The 24,717-nt window shown below is 36.2% G+C and overlaps 1 protein-coding gene across 1 annotated transcript; it reads right to left on the minus strand.

Moving 5' to 3' along the window:
* Positions 1 to 257: 257 nt before the first annotated feature.
* LOC125394201 (arylacetamide deacetylase-like) lies at positions 258 to 23,393 on the minus strand. The gene is made up of 6 exons (XM_087899407.1): positions 23,285 to 23,393; positions 7,999 to 8,063; positions 5,308 to 5,530; positions 3,585 to 3,654; positions 2,438 to 2,609; positions 258 to 907 (listed from the first exon to the last, which is right to left on the minus strand). Exons 1-6 carry the CDS (start codon positions 23,391 to 23,393, stop codon positions 311 to 313), a joined length of 1,236 nt encoding a protein of 411 aa, XP_087755533.1. The 3' UTR covers positions 258 to 310.
* Positions 23,394 to 24,717: the final 1,324 nt, after the last annotated feature.

A 24,717-nucleotide genomic window follows, 5' to 3' on the forward strand; every position in this document is an offset into this window, starting at 1 on the left:
ATTTGGACCTGGACACAAGGCTCAGTTGGTAAAGCACCTGCTTCACAATCATGAGTACATGAATTTGGATTGTCAACACCTATATAAAACCCTGGTTTGGAGGTGTGTTTCTGTAGGTAAATACAGAAGGAGGGATAAAATAGAAAGATATCTGTTAATAATAAATAACAGTAACAAAACACAGAAGCTACCAACTCCTTAGGAATAACAGAGGTTTTAAACAGGATATGAAACCTCAAAATCATGGTTTTCCTAGTTTATTTCTTTTTTGTTATTTATGTATCTTCAACAAATCATTGAGTAGGTTTTGCTATAGATTTTTCATAAGCCAACTCAAGTACTGATTTTGCATCTTGTGTGCAATTTTAAAACCATTAAGGGTAAATGCTCCATGGAATCCATCCTCAATGTGGTGATGTGTCACGTGAACTCCAACATTCTGAAGCCGTGTGACATACATGAGTCCATCATCTCTTAGGACATCATACTGACAAGTGATGATATAGGTCAGAGGTAAGTGACTCAAAGTGTTGTCGTTGGCCAACAGAGGGCATGCCTTCACATCTAGGAACCCTGGGTACCTTCTAGACAGTTCAGAACTACCAGGAGTGGGACTCTTGTAGACGTGACCTTTCTTATATCTCTCAGGGAGCAAGGAACTCCAGTTCACAAATTGGAACAGATGAATGGATTCCAGAGGTACATGTTGGTTGAGAAGCATGGCTTTCTCCAGGGTTCGATCTGTAGTAAAGTATTCACTCCAAAACCTGGCCAACAAGGAGGTGGTTAAAATTGGAAAATATGAACCTTCTTGATATGATGGTAAGTTTATATCAAGAATCTGAAGGGCAGGATATATTAGGGCCTGAACCTTGAGTTTTGTCTTGACATCTGGATCCTGTATGAGCTGAAAAGAATTAAAATTACTTTGCAATGAATATTTCAATAGGTCTATTTTCATCTAGAAATAATATGTAGAGATGAGATAAATTCAGATAATCAGGTACAACAACATCTCACAGAATTTTTTAATTTTCTATATTGTCAGTGTCTATTCCTTAATGTAATTTCTGACATCATGTAGACATATTTTACACAATGCTCATGATCCAATTTCAAAAATACTGGTGGAAATACTGTGCCATATTTCTCCAGAAAGTACTTTTGTGATTTTGGCAAGTCATGTATTATTAAACATGTTAACCAGTCAAAAACCAGGGAAGATAGCAAGTCTCTGTTATGAACATTGTTTTGCTCTGACAGGAGAGTCAATCATTGCAACATACTAGAGAGGGGTGGTTTATGCATGTCCCATCTAGGAGAAGGAATAAGGGGAGGTTCTTCTATTTAACATCACAGTTGTAGCCCTGAGTGGGTTCCAACACTCATCTCAGGAAAAAGTGTCCTTTAAGTAGTGCATGTTACCAAAGACAAGACAATGAAGTTAGGGTTTAGTGTGTGGAGCGTCTTTGTCTTGAAAATGTTTTAGGTCTAGAAATGTTCTGCTTCTTTTTAGTCTGTGATGGTCTATAGCATATTAAATGATATTTTATATAGATATTAAATAACCATGAGCCAGAAATCTTTTAAAATGACAGAGGTTGGATTTATGAAAGAAGGGTTTTCAATGCAACAGGGAAAAGGAACGCATGCCTAAAGTGATTAGGTTAAATGGACAAATCCACAATCGGGTACTGCTTTACTTCCAAAAATTCTTGCCTCTTGATGTGTACCTCATGTTGTACCTGGCTTCCTTCCAGAGCAATGAGGCATATACGATGTAGAATTCAAACTGGGAAATATAGTCTACACTTGTTTTATAGATATTAGAACAAACCACAGAATTTGTAGGTTCTTCAGAAATGAAGAATGTACTTTAAATGTAGCAGTGTGCGGGCAACAAAATGTGCTCATAGTAGCTAACTATCCTAAAAGTTTATGAGCAACGCAGATTTGAAAATTATCAATCCTCTGTCAAGCAAAAGGTTAGTGTAAACTGACTAATTACATTTGTAGTTCTCTGTACTAACATTTCTCCTTTAGAAACTTTCATTATTCCATTAAAAGAGATATGAAATCAGTTCTGGCATCCTCCAACTCTCAATATTATTGTAACCATGTTCTCAATTTTGGTGACTAGTGAAATTGACCAACTTTACTAGTACAACCCATAATAGGTACAGGATGTTAACTAACTGGCCATAATAATAATATTAAACCCAAATCCTAGAAATTGTATTTTGTCATAGTATATAAAAAAGAAAACAATGACATAAAACACACTTGGAAACAGTATATACACAAATGTTTCCTAACATCAGTACAGGCATTTCTCTAAAATTTAAACATGGTAATAAAATAGCATGTTTTCACTGATCTTTTAAATGTCTGAAGCAAATATATTTACATACATGGTGTTTTAAGATCTTAAACAAACCTGTTGGGTCACAGCTGCAGCTAAGTTCCCACCAGCACTGTCCCCAGCTACACCAACTCTTCGAGGATCTACGCCATATCTTTCAAGAACGTCTTCCTGTAAGAACCATCGCAAGGCATTGTATACATCTTCAAACTGGCGTGGGAAATGATATTTGGGGGCCAAGCCATAGCTGTGCGAGGAATAATTGTTTCAAATGAATAAAATTTAATTTTATATGGCATCTCTCTAAATTAAAGGCCAATTTTCTTTTTAATAAACACATTTTTGTTAGCTATATACCCATGGATATATTTTATCCCGTTATCTTGGTTGGTTTCATCACTATACTCATAAAAACTTGAGTAAAACAATTGAATTCTCCTTGAGGCAAGAATAAAAGAATGAAAACTGCAGCAGATAATTCATCTTCTAATTCATTTCCCAGCACTTTCTTTTTACTATTATTATACTTTATTGGAAATTAGTCAGTGGCAAACAAATCTTATTAATTTAATGTTTGAAATTTACCTAATATAAAAGAAGTATGTGAGCACTATGTTTTATTAGTTACTTAGTTATTCCATTCATTCCTATCAAATTGATTTCTTATCAATTATTCTCTTAGTATGTGATTTGCCTGCTTCCACCTGTAGCTTGAGGACAAATTGCTTTCAGGGATGATTTTGCCATGGCATATGGTAAATTAAGTTTGTCATGATATCTTCAGAAAAACCACACTGTGTAGAAAATATATGTTTCTCAGTTCACATACAGATAAACTAAACTGAATTTAGTAGTATATGACATGTACAAAGTTTCAAGGCAAAGTTTCAAACCTTATTTTCCAGACTGAGTCTGCTGAAGGAAGCTATGCAGGTCACTGGCATGTGTTATGCACCAGTGTTATTGTGTTCTAGTGGTTTCTGAAATCTCTCTTTTCAGTCCTGGTTGATTTTAAGTTTTTATTTGTTTGTTTTGCTTTTTATTTGTCATCTCTGAGTCTGTTCTTGCCAACTCGAGTTCACTTTCTCTTTGCTCACTCTCTTAATTTCAGTTGAAATATTCCAGTAATAACCCCCCCCCAAATTAAAAATGGCCAACAGTGTTAGTTTCTTGCTACACAAAACACACAACCAACCATTGAAGAAGCAAACCATAGTCTTACTCAGTTGACACGACAACAGCATCGAGTCTATCAGCTGTCTTTCTTGCCAGAAGGTCATACAAAGAAAGAGCTGAAATTGAGAAAACTGAGTGAGAGGCTGACAAGTGAACTGCTGGAAAAGCATGTTATCAAAAACACAGCAGTGCACATGGCTCCCCATAGACAGTATACAACTGCTTCTACTGTTTGCAGCACTTCATCATCAATGTAGAAAATGAATCCTCGGCCATTTTCACACACACACAGTCAAGTGCTTGCTGCATTAGCTTTACACTGCCTAGTCTGAAGCACTGCTATTCTACTGGTGTCCATATCCTTTTGCCTTTAGCAAATTTTAAGTGTTGAAAGTATATATGACTATACCCCTACTATAAGCCACTGAGCTCTGAACTTGCTGAGGTTGATATGCACCAGTCCAGTTAATATGAATGCTCCTTGTCCCTTCACCTGGAGGAGATAATCAGATGCTTCTGATAAATGCCCCATTTCCCAATCTTTGCTTAGCCTTTCACAGTTCCTGAGCCCTGACAACCCATGCGTTACGTCATCGGGAAGCAACTACAGAAGAAAACACATCATCCTTGCTGCCGTAACAGTCGCTAAATAAGGTTAAGTCATCATAAACTCCCTGACATAGGGGACAAAATGACTATAGTGCTGATTTAAATTGATATACAAATAGTTGGGCTTAGATTTATCAACAGGTTGCTTCGTCAATTAAAATGGTTCTATAATATGATAGAACACCTAACCTGCTTTATGCCGAACAAAGAGATTTAGTCTGAATTTCAGAACCCCAGGAAGTAGCCATTCTTTCTTTGTTAATTACTACTAACTTTTACAATTATTAATATAATAGCTTAATGACAGTATCTATCTTGGTATCATTAGTCATGGTTAATAGATTGTAATGTAAACCAAGATACAACTTCAGGGGGAAATGTTAGACCTGAAGTAACCTACAGGTTAGTTGCTGTCCCTAAACCTAAATAACCATCTCATCATTATCACACCTGAAATGAAAGATGCAAAATAGGAATCATGGAAAAACTATATCCCACTGAGTATGCTGCACAAGCCTTCCTCAGGTCTTAACTAAATTCCAGAGCACCTAATATCTTTCTATCTTAAAATCAAGTTATAAAGATGTTATACTCTACTAATGCTATTATGAAACACATATATTATAAAATATGTAAGATACATTGGCTCTATTAGTTATATGCAATATGCTTACATTCAATAAAGTAAAATTAGAATAAATACAATTACATGCAGCAAAATATTATATAATCTACATGTAACAAATGAAATATATAATATCAAATAAAAATAGTATGTTCAGTTCTGTGTTTTTATGACTAACACCTTTGTTCTCACTTCCTACAGATTAACGCTTTATAAAAGACCACGGTTTAGCATCTCAATTTGCTGCTATTTTGCCCACTGTTCAGTTCACCCCCACTTTGGTTCTCACTACAGCATTCTATCAATTCCACAATAATAAAACCATGTATTCAAGAAGCCCTTTCTCTTCTTACCTGAGATTGTCTACAGTTCTTAGTAGTAATGAATACCCATTTCAGAAAAGAATGCATTTCAAACAATTGAAGCATTATTATTTCTATTATATTACTATAACTAACATATATAAGGTTTTATTGTGGATGTAGTATATCACAGTTTGTGGAACAAACAACAGTGCTCAAGGAAAGGGACGTACCTGCACTCCCCAAACACCAGCCACCACCGTGAATATAAAACAGGCCCCTCCTGAGCGTCTGTGGCTTCCTTTTGTGCATGTATATGCGAACAGGAACACTGCTGAAAGCTGTGTCTATTACAGTGATATTTTCATCAGAAGTGGCTGGTACTTCTAGAAATCTCAAAAAGAATTGTATTGTGCTCATGAAATGATTGATTCCCAGAAATTCAGCAATAGAAGCCTAAGTGAAGAGAAGAAATATTATTAAAATCGTGTGTTTGTGTGTGTGTGTGTGTGTGTGTGTGTGTGTGTATGCATACTGCTGAGTCCCTTTAGCATTTGTCCACTTGTAGATGACGTTTCCTGAGCCTGAGGTATAGGGTAGTGCTGTAGACTTATCAGTTGATGTTGAGCACCCTCATAGTTAATTTGTGTACTTTACGAACTGCAGCTCTTTTCATTTTTTAAATTTATGTACTATAGTGTTTTGTTCATTAATATTCATGTTTGTATGAGGGTGCCAGTGACCCTGGAACTGGGTTACAGATAGTTGTGAGCTGTCATGTGGATGCTGGGCATTGAACCTGGATCCTCTGGTGGAATAGCCGGCGCTCGTAGGTGCTGAGCCATCTCTGCAGTCTCTATTTTTAAATTAATTTTAATTTTGTCATTTGTTTCTTTGAATTTTTGCTTTTGAGTTCTTTTATATTTTATGTATTAACCTTTTACCCAGTATATAGCTGGCAAAGAGTCTCTCCCTCTAAGGACTTCCTCTTCATGCTGCTGAGAGTTTTCCTGGCTGCTCAGGAGCTTTTTAGTTTTTTGAAATGCCATTTTCCAATTGTTGATGTTAATTTCTAGGTAACGGGTGTTTCACTCAGAACATCCTTTCCCACACAATGCCATCAGGACTGCCCACACTGTCTTGTAGCAGTGCAACACTTCAGGGTTCACACGGAGTGTCTGATCCATTTGGAGTTGATATTTCTGTGCAGTATGATAGATAATGATACCTTCTATATGCTCACATGCAGATGTCCCAGTATTATTTATTGAAGATGCTGTCTTTTCTCCAGTATGTGTTTTGGAATCTTTGTCAAATATTAAATAGCTTTGCTAATGTGTATTCCTATTAGTATGCGTGTCTGCTTGTGCTATTGCCATCTAAAACACTTTATGTTTTTTATAATTTTGTCATCAAAACATGGAATACATTCTTTTTATATTTTCCACATATACAATTTCACATGTTAGTTAGACTATTTTACTTTTAATAAAAAGCACACTAATTTTTAAAAAATGTTTTATATACTATATTTTGATTATGTTTTCCATTCCTTCAAATCAAAATCTACCCAACTCCCTACACATCTAACTTTATTCTCTCTCTCAAAAGTAAAGAAAACACACTAAGATGAAAACCAAAACAAACAAGCAAAAAATTAACAAGATAATAAAATGTCAAAACAAAACCTAACCATACTCTTAGCAAAGGCTCAGGAATAAAGTCATATTAACTTGTCCCCTATATACTATATTTTACTAAAACAAGCTTATTAATGGTCCCAGATACATATATGAAAGATTTGAAATTTATTTTAAATAATGAAGCTTATTCACATTATCTGTATATGATTGGATACTAAGACAATTTTCAGAGCCTTGAATTATTAAATATTGGCTTTGTATTACAGCAAAGTTTACTTTTTCATTTCCAGGTTTTAGAGTTAATTTTTAAATGCCTACATTTTATTTAGGCCCAGTTAAGAAAAGGGTATTTAATAACTAATTTTTCAAAGCAGCAATGAAAGGAAGGAAAAGGGGAAAGAAAAGGGAAGGGAAGAAAAGGGAGGGGAGAGAATAGATAGTAAATGATCCCTAGATATTAATACTGTAACTGGAATTTCAAGTATCATTCTAAAAGTTCACACATTCACACTTATGATCATTTTACTTGAACAATACACCACAAATAGTATGTTCATTATGTAATAACTTTTAAAAAGTGCTAAAATGTGGCAAAATGGGGGATACTATTCAGTTATTTTTACTAATTCCAGACATATTTTGTTGCATTAGACCTCTTTATTAGAGGCTTAATTTTGTTGTTAAAGCACAAATCCATTATTTGAATTTGTTTGGGGTCAGTAAAAATCATTTCCTGGTAGGAGATCTCTTCTGTAAGTGACAAATATCCTCACTGGGTGCCCCAGCATGCCCCAATAACAAGATTCATGGGATATCTCAAGGTTCTAGGTAGACAATACTTAGGTATGCCTCACAAACGAACTATTGAGAGTACTGATCCAGGAAAGCTGAGATTTCTGATGTCTTCCTGGGAGACTGCTGTATATAATAAGTCAGATGCCCCCAATACATCAATTTGAACCCAAGTCACCAAAAGTTACCCAAAGCAGACACAAAAAAGCTCTTGGCTTTTCATTCAGGAGCCCCGAATTCCTCATATAGACAAATTCCAAATTGTTCTATTGCTGTAACCATCAGATTACTGTTTCTCATAAGAAAATCATCATTGACAAAGACTAATGGAGTAATATACAAACAGCGCAAGTACAATAAAAGAAATACTGAATAACCCTTGGATGAATAATTCTTTCACTTTCTTTAAGTCATGGTTTCTATGAAATTATTCAGTATTCATAAGGCTGATGAAGTTCAGGACTTACTGTTTGTTCCTACCCAACTTACCAAATTCGTGAATACGTTCTGTGTTGTTATTTTGAGTATCAGTTTCCAAGGTTCCTCAATATCACCTGGAAGAGGGGGATAAACATAATAAGCTACAAGGACCACAGAGATAAGAAGCAAAGTGGTTCTCCCCATGTTTCTCTCTGCTCTTTCTACTTTGGCAGTGCAGCAAATAAAACTTTTCAAATTTTTGGAGATTGAATTTTAACCTGCCATAAAGTGTTATCTAACTTAGTAAGGACAAATTCTACTGCATGACTGGTTCTTGCATAAGCACTCCAAAATATGTTTTCTTATCATAATCCCCACGCAGAGTTTTCAAAGTGGAATTTCTCTCTCCGAGTTACCTCCAATCTAGGAACCAGATCCTGTTTGTATGCCAGTTTGCAATGAAACATTATCATGACAAAAATAATGCCTTCCCTCTCTGTTCTGTGTATAAAGGGTATTGAGTCAAACAGGAAACCTAGTGTGTGCATCAATTGTTAACTAACAGAAGACTAAAGGCTCCTTCAAAGCAATGCAAACTTTGAAAAGGAAGTTCCTTTCTCTTTATTCCCTCTGTGCCTTACTATGTCCCCTGCTGAGAAACTTCAGCAGTTTTTTTTTTTTAAATTTTTTTAAAGAGTGCTCAATTGCACTGCTTAGGATATTCCTTTTTATTTGTGGTACTTCTCTTATTTTGAGATTATGTTAAATTACATCATTTTCCCTCCCTGTTTACAGCTCAGTTGATTCTAGTCTAGACCATTTTCTTGTAAAACCTGTTTCTCTTTATTTTATCTTTGGCTGTCTTGGTAGTTAAAGTCCAAACTTCCTAGCTCCAGTCTAGTATTCTCATCTAAATTCTGATGTCTCTGTCAGTCTGTTAAGTTTATAGCTGCCAGCAGCAAACCCGAAAGACAAAAAAATCACTTTCTGTTCTAAGCCCCATTTGCTTGGCTAGTAAATGACTCAAACATTGGATAAATAAATTGTTTTATTGAGTTTGGAGCATATTCACCAAATTTAAACTGTGGACTTTTTTTTTTTTTTTTGGAAGTTCATCCTATCACTTCATCTTCCTATCAGCATGGGAGCAGAAGGAAGAATATTGGAGACTACTTCATACAGAGTGAACAGAGTTACATATTTCTAAAGCTAGTATTTTATGTTAGATCCACTGCTTCATGGGAATTTACCCTACAACACTATGAAATCAAAGGAAAGTGGGAACCCTGATCCAGTTTTGTCTTCTATCATGCCATGGCTACTGTGGTATGCATATGCAGTGAGTGTTTTTCCTCACAAGAGACAAGGTTACTGGTCTGGACAGCCTTAGAAGAAGGGGACCTGAAGAAGGGGTCCTTGAAGGGAATCTGAAAAAAGAGGCTGTGAATTTGAAGGAGAGGATGGAGGGTGTACGGGAGGGTTTGGAGGAGGGAAGGGATGTGAGATGGTGTGACTATGTTAAAATCTCAAAAAATAAAAAATAAAAAGAATTCTGCATCTGGAACTTCATCTGAGCAATTTGAATGAATAGGTGAGCCATTAGAATTGATTTGATGATTTTGAGAATACAAATTATCTTTTTTTTTCATGCCACATGAGTTTTCTCATGGCTATCTGACCATTTGGGTTTTGATCACTGGTTCAGAATAATTTCCTTTTTATTCTTTTCCTTCAAGTTGTCATTCTTCTTTCATTTGACAGGTTTGAAATGCTCAGGAAAGACTAATCTATAACAAAGTTGTGGTGATGTTTTTGCCAGTTGGACTGGAGTTCTGAACCCCAAAATCTGTCTGCAGTCTGCCCTTACCAGAAATACCGGTAATATCTATAGGACCTAAAGTCAACACCAAACTGATCAGGAAATTGTCTTTCCCCTGACTAAGTTTTTCATCTAGGAGGGCCTACACAGATGTCAAGGGTAGAAAAGGGCCTCAATGTTTTTATACAGCACTGGACGGGGTATGATGCAATATCAATCTCTCAAGAAAGATGAGCTTTCTGGTGCAATAGTAGCTCAATTTTATGAGTAACTAACCCCTTTCTGGTTAGATTTGAGTTCTTCTCCACAGGAGTGGATATCACAATCAGTACTGTTAAACCTGGTCAAAAGTCTGTGGCTTTGATAACCAGAGGCCTTAGGGTAGAACACACTGTTGTTTTGAATGGGTATGCTGTCAAATTGCATTTACATATTTATGATTTTCACAATCTCTGCCTTGGTCAGATTAGATTTTTTTTTCAGTAGACAGCAGCCAGTAGAGAAATCCATAATTATGAGAGCATTGAGAATATGAAACTCAAATCTAAAACTTTAATAGGACATGTTATCACCCGCAGTACACAAAGGCTCTGGAAACATCGGAACAAAAGGCACAAAAAACATTACATACGGAGGCTAGAGAGCAGTGCTGTGAATGATGTCTTCTGGCCATAACCGTGATGTCTCAAGCATGATCTCATAGGACCTGTGGCTACATACATAAGGCTTAGAAAAGATCAAACCAGACAAAATCCAAGCATAAGTGAGGAAAACAGTATCAAAGTTCCACCCTTACTGAGGAACTATTAGCAGTAGATGCTGGAATGCAGAACATCATTCTTTATTGAAGATGTGAACTCCAATAAGTTTTCCATTCTTTGCTGGGTGAATCCAGATCCATCTACTTACTGGTAGTTTGAACTGGACTTAGTGTGATATCAAACACACATACACAGAGAGAGAGAGACAGAGAGAGACAGAGACAGAGAGACAGAGAGAGACAGAGACAGAGAGACAGAGACATAGACAGAGACAGAGAGATAACCCCACCCCTCATAGAATCCTGAAATGAATGAAGATGAGAGGGGTGATTGTTGGCATCTTTATAGAGTTGGATGAAAAAAAATGGGGGCTATATATGACCTCAGCCCATGTGTTAAATTCTCAAAAAGAAACAAGAGGTAGTTATGGGAGTTATTTCATCTTACATTAATATGGATATCAAGCAATTCCATTGTCTGTTATCTATAAGCTGGTAAAGTGGGAAAATTCTTGGTGTGGTGCATTTTATGCTCAATGGTTTGATGACAGGCATACTTTCTACTCTAATCTTCACTTGGAGGCCTTAGAATTGAGAGAAGTGATGCTAATGAGATTCCAGAAGTCCAATGTTCTGGAAACCTGAATCTTCTACAACCAAGCCAGGAAAAAGCAGAAGTTCTAACTCAGGAAAAGAAGACTTACATACACTGAATAATACCCAAATACATTAATTGTTTGATTGCTGTCTGATGTTTCTGTCCTGCCCAGTCCTGCAGCCTTTAAGTCCCAAAGAAACACACAGAGGTCTACATTAATGATAAACTGATCGGCTTAGTATTTCAGGCTTCTTATTAACACTTATAATTTATATTAGCCCATAATTTTTGTCTGTGTTAGCCATGTGGCTTGGTACCCTTTTTGGCGAGGCAGTCACATCTCCTTTCCCTGTGTCTAACTTCCTTTGTCTCTGGGTGATGACCGCAGAGTGACTCTTTCCTCTTCCCAGAATTCTTGTTGGGCCGCCTCTACTTCCTGCCTTGTTACTGGCCAATCAGCATTTAAAATACAAGTGACAGGGTACAGACCATTGTCCCACAGCATTTGATTATTCTTATTCAGTGTGAAAATTTTTATCACTATCTTCTTCTGAAGATAATTCCAAAACACATACCCATGGATTATGTTTTGCCAGCAATCTAGACATTATTTAGAACAATAAAGATGGCACAGAAAGCTCATCATCACACAGCCATAAAGGGCTAGGATAGAGGATGCTACATGAAATTGTGGTAACATACTTGAAACTAGAAATATAGGCAAAGGTTTGAAAGACACTGAAGCAGGTGTCAAAAGAAACATACAGTGCTGTAGCCAGAATTCTAAAGGTAACTCTGATTAGAACTGATAACAAACAGTGGAGGAAAACAGAGGAAGCTTCAGTCTTCTTGCATAACACTTACGTATTCATGAACACAATATGGAAGGTAAAGCATTCCCAAAGTGAAAAGTTAGAGCTTATTAGATAATGGCGCAAAGCTGGTTCTTTTTACTGTGACAAAGAGCTGTGCTAGCTTGTGCTTGTCTTCTTGGTGTTCTGAAAAGACAAAAATTGCAAAATGATACAATTGTATGTTTGTCTAGAGATATTTTTAAACAAAATATCAAATATGTGATTGGTACTTCTTGGATTCTGGAAAATCAAAAGAGAGAAACATAATTAAAACTCAAATTAAGGAAAAAGAAGAAGAGCTTGCAACCTGTCCACATCACAAAATAAGAGACTCCTAACAGATTACCCTTATGATCACTTAGTAAGAAAATAATATTGATTTAATATCTCAGTGAAAGTTAGACATTATTCTTAAGATATTAGTAGAATGAAGTTCAGATAATCTGCCCCTCCCATAACAGTTCCAGAATATGTGAGCAAAGAGAGCATGGTTGCTACCTAAGCTTGAAAGGAAAGCTTTCTGGACCTTCAGATATGGTATCCATCCTTGAAGAGAAAAATTGGTAGAATATCTTAGATAAAAAGGCACCAGAGTGGTAGGGACCAAGCAGAAGGTTGTGGTGGGTCCACTTCACCAATTTTACTATGGGTGATATTGTTACCCCAAAGTACTCTATTTTTCATTATTAAGGAGGACTGTCCATACAATGTTCAACCTAGCATTTTATTCTGGAACCATAATATGTTTGATTTCACAGATTAATAGGAGAGAAATGTGCCCAAAAATAAACCATATATCGAGACCAACCATATTTAATCTTGAAGATATTTAGTTGAGTTTTTACATATTTTGATTCAGAGTTAATGCTCTAAGAGTTAATGTTTGGAGGTTGTTGGAATATACCTTATAAAATTTTAAATTGAAGGCATCAACACTGTTTTTGTTCCTGGAAAGTTACATGTAGCACTAAATCCCCCAGTGCAGTGGTGTTTGTTAGTTGTTTTTCTTACAGTATAAGACATGAAGATGTTATCTTCATGATAGAATTCATGCCAGTATAAAAGGAGAGGCATTTATCTCTTTCCTCCATGGCAGGACATGTGACAAATCAGTTGTTTTCAACTCAGAAGAGGCCTTCAGCACAATCACGATGCTAGCTCCCTGAGCTCAAACTTACAGCCTTTAAAGGTGAGAAAAAAAATCAGTAGTTTACAAGCCATATTTGATGGCAAAATTGAGGAGGAGAGGAAGGACCTGAATATTAAAATTAAAATATTCTATAAACATTTCCTAAATGATTCTAACATAGCACCACTTTTAGCTGAGTCATTGCTTTATACATCCTCTTTAGGGAAAAGAAACTTATTTAAAAACTTTCGACTTTCAAGACTTTACTAAGAAATAAATAGCAAAATCTCACTTCTTGGTAAATTTGAAGCTGTAGCCATATCATTGGAACACATAAAATCACGTGCATTTGTTGGTTTGGTCAAACGTTTTTAATAAGAGTAACTGAAAGTTTTCAAATCTTTCTTAAATTTGCTGAGAGTCTTTGGACACCAAAAAAATAATTGAAGGAAGAATAATTAGATGCAGGTGTCTTAATTTCATCTTATGCATGAATATTAATGGAGGTTCTTTTGCAATTTTAGCAATGAACATTGGCTGTGAGAAAAAATAAAAAGGAAATCTTGTTTTTAACAACTTTAATTAACTTATTGAAAGATATGCTAATTGTAATAAACCAGACACTAAAGACTATTGCCCAAATATGTTGCCAAAAAATCAAATTCATAGGAACAGTGAGTAGGATGATGGTTCCGAGGAGCTAGAAGGAGATATTGGGGTAGATGATGTGCAGGTATATGTTAATCAAAGAGTATAAACTTTTGACTAAAAAATTAATGAATTACAGGAATCTGATGTGGGATGTTCTTCTGTATATGTAGTGCTCTTTTGGTAATGAATAAAACTGCTTTGATCTATGGCCGGACAGAATATAGCCAGTCTGGAAGGCATATATATGAAGAGAAAGAGAGAGAGAGAGAAAGAGAGAGAGAGAGAGAGAGAGAGAGAGAGAGAGAGAGAGAGAGAAGGCAGATAGACAGAGTCATGGAGATTTCATGTAGCTGCCGAAGGAGAAAGACACTGCCTGAATCTTCCCCGTAGATCACAGACTTGTGGTGATGCATAAATCAATAGAAATGGGTTAATTTAAGATGTAAGTGTTTAATAAGAAGCCTGTTCTAATAGGCAAAACAGTGTTGTAATTAATTTACAACACTGTTGCAAATTAACTAATAATTAAATTAATAATTTCTATGTGATTATTCAGATCTGGATGGCCAGGAAAAAAAAAATGCTGAGTCTTTTTCTACAGTAATCCCATGTGTAGCACAGTGACTGTGGATTTCTCCTTTTTTTAAAAAATTGAAAATAGATATAGCAGATTTCCTGAATACTTGTTTCCTTCAGACACTAATGGAAACCATGGCTATTGATGCATGGGCTGATAATCGCAATCATCGTGCAGTATGTACACATGGTAACTAAATTTAGACCTGGAGAATATGCAATTTCTACCTGTAAAGTATTCCTACATTAAGTGGCTTGTCAGTATTACTTTAATTTGTCAGTGAAAATAATACCTGTAACCCAGGGAAAAACTCAACATATGTGTTCATGTATTGCACATCTAAAGCCTCAAAGCATTTCCGAAAGAAATTAAAGACCCAAATTAATTTAATTAGCAGATCATAACATTATTATGATTTCTATTCAAGTTTAATTGTAAGCTCTATGCAGTCCTAAGCTCATAGAGGATGAGTTTTTTTGTCCAGAAATTGGCATTAAATTGAGAAAAAATATGATTTTAATGAAGAATGAGTTCCCTAGTTAAATGTTTTCTATGTAGCTATTGTACAAAGATAGTTTGTCATTACGCATGAAAGGATACATGCATAACCATGTGCCTGACTATAGACTTGGTATCATGCATGACAATTGGTTTTGAGAGGGTGATTAGGAAACACAGGAAGGGAAGACTAGTCATTCTACTTAATGGCTGCCATCAACACCCAGCTGATGTGATCTCTGTTCTGTTTTAAGTCTTGGTGAACACTGCCCCTCTGCCATAGTTCAGGCAATTTGAGCATTTGCCCCAGACAACATGACTCTTTGTCCAGAAATGTTTAGCTGCTTTAGCCACTATGTACAGTGCTTCAATCTATGGAGCCACTTTTCCTTAAGGCACAGTCAGGAAGCTTGGTTGCAGGAACAAGCTGAAATACAGCTGGGATCACTTGCTGCACTGGAATCACCTAACATAAAGTGATTGCTTCCTGCGTGAAAAACCTGAGACCTGTTCACAAACACTCTGGCCATGCAAAACTATCTTCTTTGATTTTAATTTGCTTTTAAAATTCTCTTTAATTGCAGTGTTTAGCCTAGTCATGTTAATATAATCATTGGTTGAATTTAAATCTGTCATATTTCTGTATGTTACTACTTTTTGTTTCTGTTCTCCTTTTAACATTTTTTCCTAGTGACTCTATTTTGCTTTTTTGATGACTTATTAGCCATGTCTTTCTTTTATTAGTGCTCTTTGTATGATTTCTAATACTCTTCATTTATTTAATTGATATTTAATGAGCTCTACATTTTCTCTGCTCCCTTCTCTGCCTCTTCCTTCCCTTTTTAACTCTTCCCCAAGGTTCCCATGCTCCCAATTTACTCAGGAGATCTTAATTTCTAATTCCCATGTAGATTAGATCTATGTAAGTCTCTCTTAGTGTCCTCATTGTTGTCTAAGTCCTCTGGGATTGTGGTTTGTAGGCTGACTTTCTTTGCTTTATGTTTAAAACACATAAAGTTTTTTAAACTATGAGTGAGTACATGTTATAATTGTCTTTTTGTGTCTGGGTTACCTCACTCACAATAATGTTTTCTAGCTGATGGGTGGAGAAATTAGGCACTTAAAAAAACTCACACTGGCTCATAACTGAGAGATAGTTATTTATTTAGGGGGAAAACTTACAAACCCAGAATTCTCTTCTTGAACGGCAGATGGAGATGAGATTCAAAACAATCTGATCTAGTCAACAAGGAACCAGGGGAATGACAGAAAGGGCTGAATGTGCTTTCACATCTGGGTAAATAGTCTATGAAACCATGCCCCAGTAGTTGTGTATTTACTAGCTGTAAACCTTCCCACAGCACCTCTCCTTTTTGTTTAAATAAAAGAGTTCTAAACCTAATACAAAATTATATACATTAAGAACAAATAACCTATTCTAACTAGCTTAAGTCTTGTATAATAAGTAACTTGGAAAAGACATGAGTGAAAAGTAACTACACTTATCTAGTCTTCAACCCCTTCGAAGATACAAGAAGGGAAAAAAAATATTACCTGAGTAATTAGGAAGTGCAATCAAACAACTTTCAAAACATGCAAAATAAAAAAAAATAGAGAGAGAGACAACTGGTTACCTGGGCAATCACCCAAAGTCACATTCGCAACTTTGAAACAACCAACTTTGGCTAAGGCCTAGAATAATTGACAGTTTATTTTTAAAGGCAAGAAATTTTCCAAAACTGTCTTACCCTGTCTTGGCAAGATTTGACATCCTGCTTATCCATTTCCTGGTACTACGTATTTTGTCAGTAGCTGAAGTATGGGCAGTTCCTTGCCCAAAGGCCGGTTTTGCCAAGAAGAAGAGAAGCTCCAACTGCAGTGTCTTTGGTGCTCAACATTCTCTCAGGAATAGATCAGTATTTCCAAGAGCAATTGTGTCTCACTACAATAGAACTCTAAGTTATTTAAATGCCATTTTCTACAGCTTTTTGAAGAGGCTGAAGATTATCTATCTATACAGAATATAATCTCTATGCATCTAAAGAAACTGATTAGTCTAACTATAAGTATGACAAATATAGATGACTATTGATCTATAATTCTTAATACCTATCTAACTTAAAGACTAAGATAATAAACAAATGTGCAATAAATGAGGACAATGACCTCCAAATGTAAACAATGTATAAGTATCTTGATCAGAGGTAGAAATGTACAATACAATATGGTAAATATATATATTGTTTATGTATTGCTATATATATGTATTGATATATATCAATACATAAACAATATGTTAGTATCTTGATCAGAGTTAGAAATGTACACTGCAATATCGTAAATATATATATCAATACATAAAAATGTTTTAAACAGAGGTAGAAGCATGCATGCATACAATATTCAATATAATTTAACTTTGTATTAATATCCAAGAATCTATACCAGTGTAATTGTCTATAAACAATAACTCACAAATACCAATCTATTATCCCATCATGCAGTTTTCCCTACTATTTTTTAAAAAGATCCCTGCACTTATAAAATTCCTCCCCCAACCGTCAACCATATACCAATTATAATCAATCCCTAAATGATGTCCCTAAGCCTGAGGACAAACTTAGCTGGGAGAGGGGATGTTGTCTTCTAGAATTACTTCCAACTGTCATGGGGGCAACGTTCTTTCTAGGGGATCCTGTGAAAGTAAAATGATGGTTAAATTTCAAGATTAATGTCTGGTAAGATTGCAAATAGTCTCTGAGTATTTTGTGGAGGTCTGGCTAGAACGTTGTAAAAGATGTGCACCATTTCAGCAAACCAAGTTAGAACCGTCTTGTGCAGCTGGTGCCCAATACAGGTCTTGTAATAGCACTGTCAGTATCATGTCGTCATATCAACCAGGTGGAGTTGGTATTATGGGGCCCTATCTTATCCCGGAAACTTCAAAGATTACTGCAGAAAAATTCTTTGTTCATTGTGGAAAACTTAAATATTATTTATATAGACATATACAGACATATGTATTCCATGAAGGGTATGTTAAAGACAAAAATAGATAGGAAGAAAAGCAAAAATGTTTTCTAAATTCTCATATCATGGCTCCTGACATGAGACAGAAACTCTGAATTTTTCTCTTAGTAACAGTCTTGAAATTAGAGAGGGACAAAATCAGTGTCCAACTCCAAAAAATAAATATAAACACACACATACACACACACACACACACACACACACACACACACACACACACACACATATATATATATATATATATATATAAACTTTTTTACATATGAAACATATTTGATTTTCTTACTGATCCTTATTGGGTAGTAATTTTTTCCATCTGTCAGTATTCAAACATCCAGGGTCCCTTGAATTTTTTGAAGATGAATGATTTCCTTCAGAGATAAGAAGAGTACCCTGTCCCCATCCTATATATATATTTTTTTACCACCTGTATGATTATCATCATTGTAGATGAGTTTTCATTTTCTCCATTCCAAGAGGTTTTTCCTCTTCAAACCAAAAATTTACTAATTTTGATGGTATCCACAACTTTACTTCTCCTGTGGAAACAAGAGCAAAATCCCCTTCCCCAATGCAGCACATCTCCTGGCTTTCATTGTGAGGCCAGCACATCCTTGAAATAAATTGGTTGATTTAATTCAGCAAACTTTTCCAATATCCAATGTCTTTCTGCTGCTGTTGTCCCTTTCTCATTAGCGTTAAGAAAATTCAAGGTTAATAAAGCATTATATAATCTATTTATGGAGGCATTTTCCACCTTTTTCTGTTTGTTTAACAAATCCTTTATAGTTTGATTTGCTCTTTCTATAAATGTTTGATCTGTAGGATTATGTGGTATACCTGTAACATGCTTAATATTATAATAAGCAAAACCAGTTTCATTTTCTTAGAGACATAAGCTGGACAATTATCTGTCTTTTTTTGTGCAGGTATACCCATGATGGTCATGACTTCTAATAAATGTATGATTTATTAGAATCAGTCTTTTCTGAGCTTAAATAGTTGCCACTGAAAGACTGAATAAGTGTCAATGGTGTGATGTACATATTTTAATTTCCCAAGTTCTGAAAAGTGAGACACATCCATCCGCTAAATTTCATTCCTTTGAGTACCCTTTGGATTAGTTTCTGCAGGCAGTGGTGTTTGGTTATATAAAGAACAAGTAGGGCAAGATTAGCTTGTTGCCATGTAATAGAAAACTCTTGCTTTAAACCTTTGTTATTGTTTTATGAAATCCTGAGGTCTGCAACATGCTTCCAATCAATAATTGATCAATTTCTGCATTACCTTGTGCTAGTGGACCTGGCAGGCCCATATGGGATCGGATGTGTGTTATGTACATAGGACAAAGCCTATTCCCGATTATGTCTTGTACCTGGATAAACAATAAAGTCAATTCTGTATCATCTGGAATAAAGTCAGTGGTTTCAATATGCAAGACAACTTTCTGCATATTGTGAATCAGTAATTATACTAAGAAGTTCTTTAAAATCCCTTAGCACCATAAGAATGGCATATAATTCTGCCTTCTGGACAGAATTATAGGGGCTTCACCCACTTTACTCAATTCGTCTGATTTGTAACTTGCTTTCCCTGATTTATTTGCCTCAGTATAAAATGTATGAGCTCCAGTTATTGGAGCATCACGTACAATTCGAGGAAGAATCCAAGAAGTTCTCTTTATAAGGTTAAGTCTATCGCTTTTCAGATAGTTGCTATTAATTTCTCCCAAAAAATTAGCACAAGCCCTTTGCCGTGATTCATTGTCTTCCCATAAATGTTTTATTTCATCAGTAGTAAAAGGCACCATAATTTCTGCTGGGTCTATTCCTATTAGTTGATGAAGTCTCAATTTACCTTTTATAATTAATTCAAAGACTTTTCCACATAAGTTTTTAAATTTTTACTTAGTTTATGTGGTAAAAAGATCCATTTTAAAATAATATCTTCCCTCTGTATTAAAATTTCCATAGTAGAAATTCTGGAAGGCAATATGACTAGAATACAACTAAAATTTGGATTCACTCTATTCACATGTGCCTCCTGTAATATTTCCTCAACCATTGCCAGTTCTTTTTCTGCTTCAGCTGTTAATTCTCTGGGACTATTCAAGTCTTTATCACCATATAAGGTTTTGTTTAAATGAATTATTAGATCAGGTATTATCCCAACAGCCGGTTGTGGACTGAAAATTTCTCTTAACAATTTTTAAAAGTCATTTAGAGTCCATAACCAGGCTCTCTTAATTTGTACCTTTTGTGTTTTAATTTTCTGTAACCTAGGTAATTAACAGAATCTCCTCTTTGAATTTTTTCAGGAGCAATTTGTAATCTCCATTTAAGCAAGACTTTCTTTATTTCTTCAAACATCCTTTCTAGATTATCTATATTTGAATCAGATAACAAAATTTCATCCATGTAATGGTAAATTATAGCCTTAGGAAACTGCTTATGTATTATTTCCCATGGCTGACTTACAAAGTATTGACACAGGGTGGGGATATTGAACATTCCATGTGGGAGGATAGTTCACTGGTATCTCCTAGTAGGCCGAGAATTATTATAAGTAGACACCGTGAAGGCAAATTTTTTTCTATCCTTTTCTTGTAAAGGTATAGTGGAAGAAGCAGTCTTTCAAATCAATAACTATAAGAGGCCATCCTTTTTATATCAGAGAAGACAGAGGAATTCCAGACTGCAGACGGCCCATAGGTTGAATTACCTTGTTGGTAGCTCTTAGATCTGTCACCATTCTCTATTTACCAGGTTTCTTTTTACAACACAGGAGAATTCCAAGGGCTAGTTCATTCCTCAATTTGTCAAGCATCTAATTGCTTCTGTACCAATTGTTCTAAAGCCTGCAGTTTATCTTCAGCTAAAGGTCATTGCTTAACCTATATTGGCTTCTCAGCCATTTTAAAGGTAGGGCTGTTGGTACCTCTAAAGGTTTGTTAGTTGCTTTGTGTTCTTGTACAGCCTGAATGGCTGGTGACCTTTGTTCATAGTACCTTATTACATACTTCCCAGAATTATGAGTTCCTGGGACTGCAGAAATGTTAATCTGGGTATTCCATTGCTGTAGCAGGTCATGGCCCCATAAATTTATTGCAATATCAGCTACATATGACCTTAGCTTTCCTCTTTGACCTTGTGGCCCAATACAGTCAACCCATCTTGCACTTTGTTTAACTCGAGATATGGTTCCAATTCCTAATAACTGAACATCTGCCTCTTGAAGAGGCCAATCTGGATGCCACGATTCTGGAGTAATGATACTTACATCTGCTTCTGTGTCTATCAAGCCAATAATTACAATTCCATTTATAAGTACTCCCAGCTTTGGTCTCTGATCATTTACAGAGATTTGCCAAAATATATGCTTCTTATTTCCTATTTGAATCTCTTTCTTATCCTCCAAATTTGAGCCATCATTTAGAACATTATGGTCTTGCATGGAAGGTTCTATAGGGTTTTTTTTTATTTTCCTGGTGTGACATGTCCTCCTCAGTTACTGGGAACAACTGGACCACTTTTGACTTGGGGGCCTGTGATAGTCCCCTCAAGGAGTTTCTTTATGGTATCAGGTTGCCTTGACTGTCTGTTATTGATCTGCATTCATTGGGCCCATGTTGTCCTTTACCACACCTACATATACCTGAAGGCAGATGTTTCCTATTCTTGCCATTCCCAGATGAGGTATTATTTCTAGAAATTCCTTGCCTGCAATCCCTTTTCAGATGTCCTAATTTACCACAATTAAAACATTTGGCAGTTTGGTGTCTCCTCATTGCTTTGGAAATTGCTTCTCCTACCCAAGATTTGTCATCATGGTTAAATGCCTCATAATTCATCATATGCTGTGTAAAAGGAACGGCAGGCTGTGTCCTGCCACTCACCTGGCTAGCTTTACCTGAAATAATTACATGGAAACTGTATTCATTTAAACACTGCCTGACCCATTGTCTTCAGCCCCTTATTTGCGAACTCTCACATATTAATTAACCCATTTCTAATAATCTGTATATCACCATGAGGTGGTGGCTTACCGTGAAGATTCTAATCCACCTCCATCTCGGAGAGGAAAGCCATGGCGTCTGCCTCACTTCCCTTCTTCCCAGCATTTTGTTCTGTCTACTTCACCTATCTAAGCTGCTGTCCTTTCAAAAGCTGAGGCAGTTTCTTCATTAACCAATGAAAGTAACACATAGACAGATGACCCTCCTCCACCACTGCTGAATTGATTCATCCATAGGTGCTGATCTAGACTTTAAAGGCCCAATTATCTTTTTGCATTCTATGTTTGCTGTTGCAAAAGCCAGAGATTCAAGAATTATTTGTCTAGTTTCTGGGTCTGTTACTGCTATTTTCAGAGCCTTAATTAATCTTTGCAAAAAGTCAGTAAATGGTTCTCTCTGTCCCTGTCTAACCCTGGTATATGATTTGATCTCATTCCCTAATTCTTATATCCTATCCCAAGAATTCAAGGCTGCTTTGTGGCATAGGGACAATACTTCTTCTTAAAGAGCTTGGACCTGTGGTTCAGCATATGCTCCTATGCCAAGAATTTGATCCTGGGAAACCTCCACACTTTTTGCTCTTTCTTGTCATTCCATATGTTTGGATTCTTCTCTGAAATAAATTCCAAATCAAGGAAGGTCCATCATCCAATACTGCTGATACTAACTGAGAGAAATCATGGGCGGCAGCCCTGACATTAGAAGCCCAAGTCCTTATCATTTTCTTAACAAATAAAGAGTGCAAGTCATAAGAAATAATGGCTTTCTTAATTTCTTTTAGATCATTTATTCCTATTGGCATCCATCTACCTTCTTTGGCTCCCTTTGAGACTTTAGAAGTTGATGATTTGCCAGAGTAAATTACAGAGTATGACATTAAAACACTGGATAAACCAGTTCTGACAGCCAGTGGTGACATTGTATCCTGCCCTTGTGCCTTCTTACCCTGTTCACCAGCTCCAATAATTTCCTCAATCATTTCAAATCTTTTTATCATTGTCTCTTGACAATGCATATGTTTGCTCCTGACCTGCATATGTTTCTAGTAATTTCCCTATTGTATCATTTTTTTGGTTCCCATTTTACACCTGTGATTCCAAGGTTCTATTGTTTCCCTTCAAAGATAACATCTCCTACTTGAACTGCTCTTGGATAGTGTGTAGATTGCCATCCTGGAGGTATATTTTGTCTGTTACCTTATCAAAACTTTGTGATAACTTCTGAGTGTCAAATTCTACAGCATGAACCCTTTCACATAACTTCCTAATACCCTTAGATATGGAGTCAGTTTTGCCTATCATTGTATCCACTTGATAATATCTGATTATTGATTATATTAATCCTGTGAACTAGTGCCATACTCTTCCTTAATGATAAAATATGGAAAAGAAAACTGAAGCCTAATAACCAGTAAATTGAGGTACCTCCATATTCACAGAGGCCTTGTGTAATGGTTTCCATTGTTGTAGAGAAATACTCAGCAAAAGTCCCATTAGAATCAAAATTTGCCATTTTACCTGTTAACCAGCGCATGGTGCTGTTTCCTAGTTACCACTGGAATCAATGCAATGGTTCCGGGACAGGTCCTGTGTTAAAATCCGTACTGGTACTTGTTAAAAAAGCTGTGGAAAAATGCGTCGCTCCACAAATTAGATGCAATCAAATCAATTCCATACATGAAGCAAGAAACTCGGAGTCCAGGGGCAGAGAACAGAAACGCAGAAGCTGCACATGTCGGGGTGTCAGCGGCTGGCAAACAGCATTTCTCCTCACACTGCAGGGATAAAGAGTCGCCCTAAGGAGTTTTCAGCATCTGGCAAACAGCGCTTCTACTTGGACCGGCTTTCGCACTGGAAACTCGCTTGTGGTGTCAGGGAGTTTCGCGGGGGATTCTGCCCTTGAAGTGGGCTATCCGCCCTAGAGGCATGAAGTATAAATCCACTTGGAGCACCAGGTGATGGGCGGAGAAATCGGGTGCTTAAAATAAATCTCTCACTGGCTCAGAATTGAGAGATAGACCATTATTTATTTAAGGGGAAAACTTACAAACTTGAACTGCAGATGGAAATGAGATCCAAAACAATCCGATCTAGCTAAGAGGAAACCAGGGGGACAAGAGAAAGAGCGTGACCTGATGCACTTCTGCATCCAGGAAAATAGTCTATGAGGCCACGCCCCAGCAGGCAGGTAGTTACTAGCTGTAAACCTTCCCGCAGAATCTAGCTTCATCCATTTTCCTGTAAAATTCAAGATGTCGTTATTTTTTCTGCTGTGTAGTACTCCATTGTGTAAATGTGCCACATTTTCCTTATTCAATCTTCAGTCGAGGGGGGTTTAGGTTGTTTCTAGGTTCTGGCTATAACAAACATTGCAGATATGAACATAGTTGAGCATATGTCCTTGTGACACAATTGAGCATCCTTTGGGTATATACTGGGTCTTGAAGAAGGTTGTTTCCTAATTTTCTGAGAAATCGCCACACTGACATCCAAAGGAGTTATACCAGCTTGTTTGCATTCCCACCAGCAACGCAGAAGTGTTCCCTTTTCCCCACAACCTCTCCAGCATAGTTGTCATAAGTGCTTTTGATCTTGGCCATTCTTACAGGTGTAAGATGGAATCTCAGAGTTCTTTTGATTTGCATTTCTTTGATGACTAAGTAATATAGATATGAATAATTTACATTGGTATGGATTATGCTTTATTGATTCGAATTTAAGGTCAATTTTGTTAATGTATATGTATTTCTGATCTTGATTAAGGTATTGTGATTGTGTAGCTCATTTAAAAATGTAATTTATAATTAAGAAACATAGGTTAATAGAGTCACCTTTAATAGTCAAGCTTGTAGTCATGT

Source organism: Myodes glareolus, chromosome 20, assembly GCF_982192425.1.
Source record: "Myodes glareolus chromosome 20, mMyoGla1.1, whole genome shotgun sequence".
NCBI lineage: Eukaryota > Metazoa > Chordata > Mammalia > Rodentia > Cricetidae > Myodes > Myodes glareolus.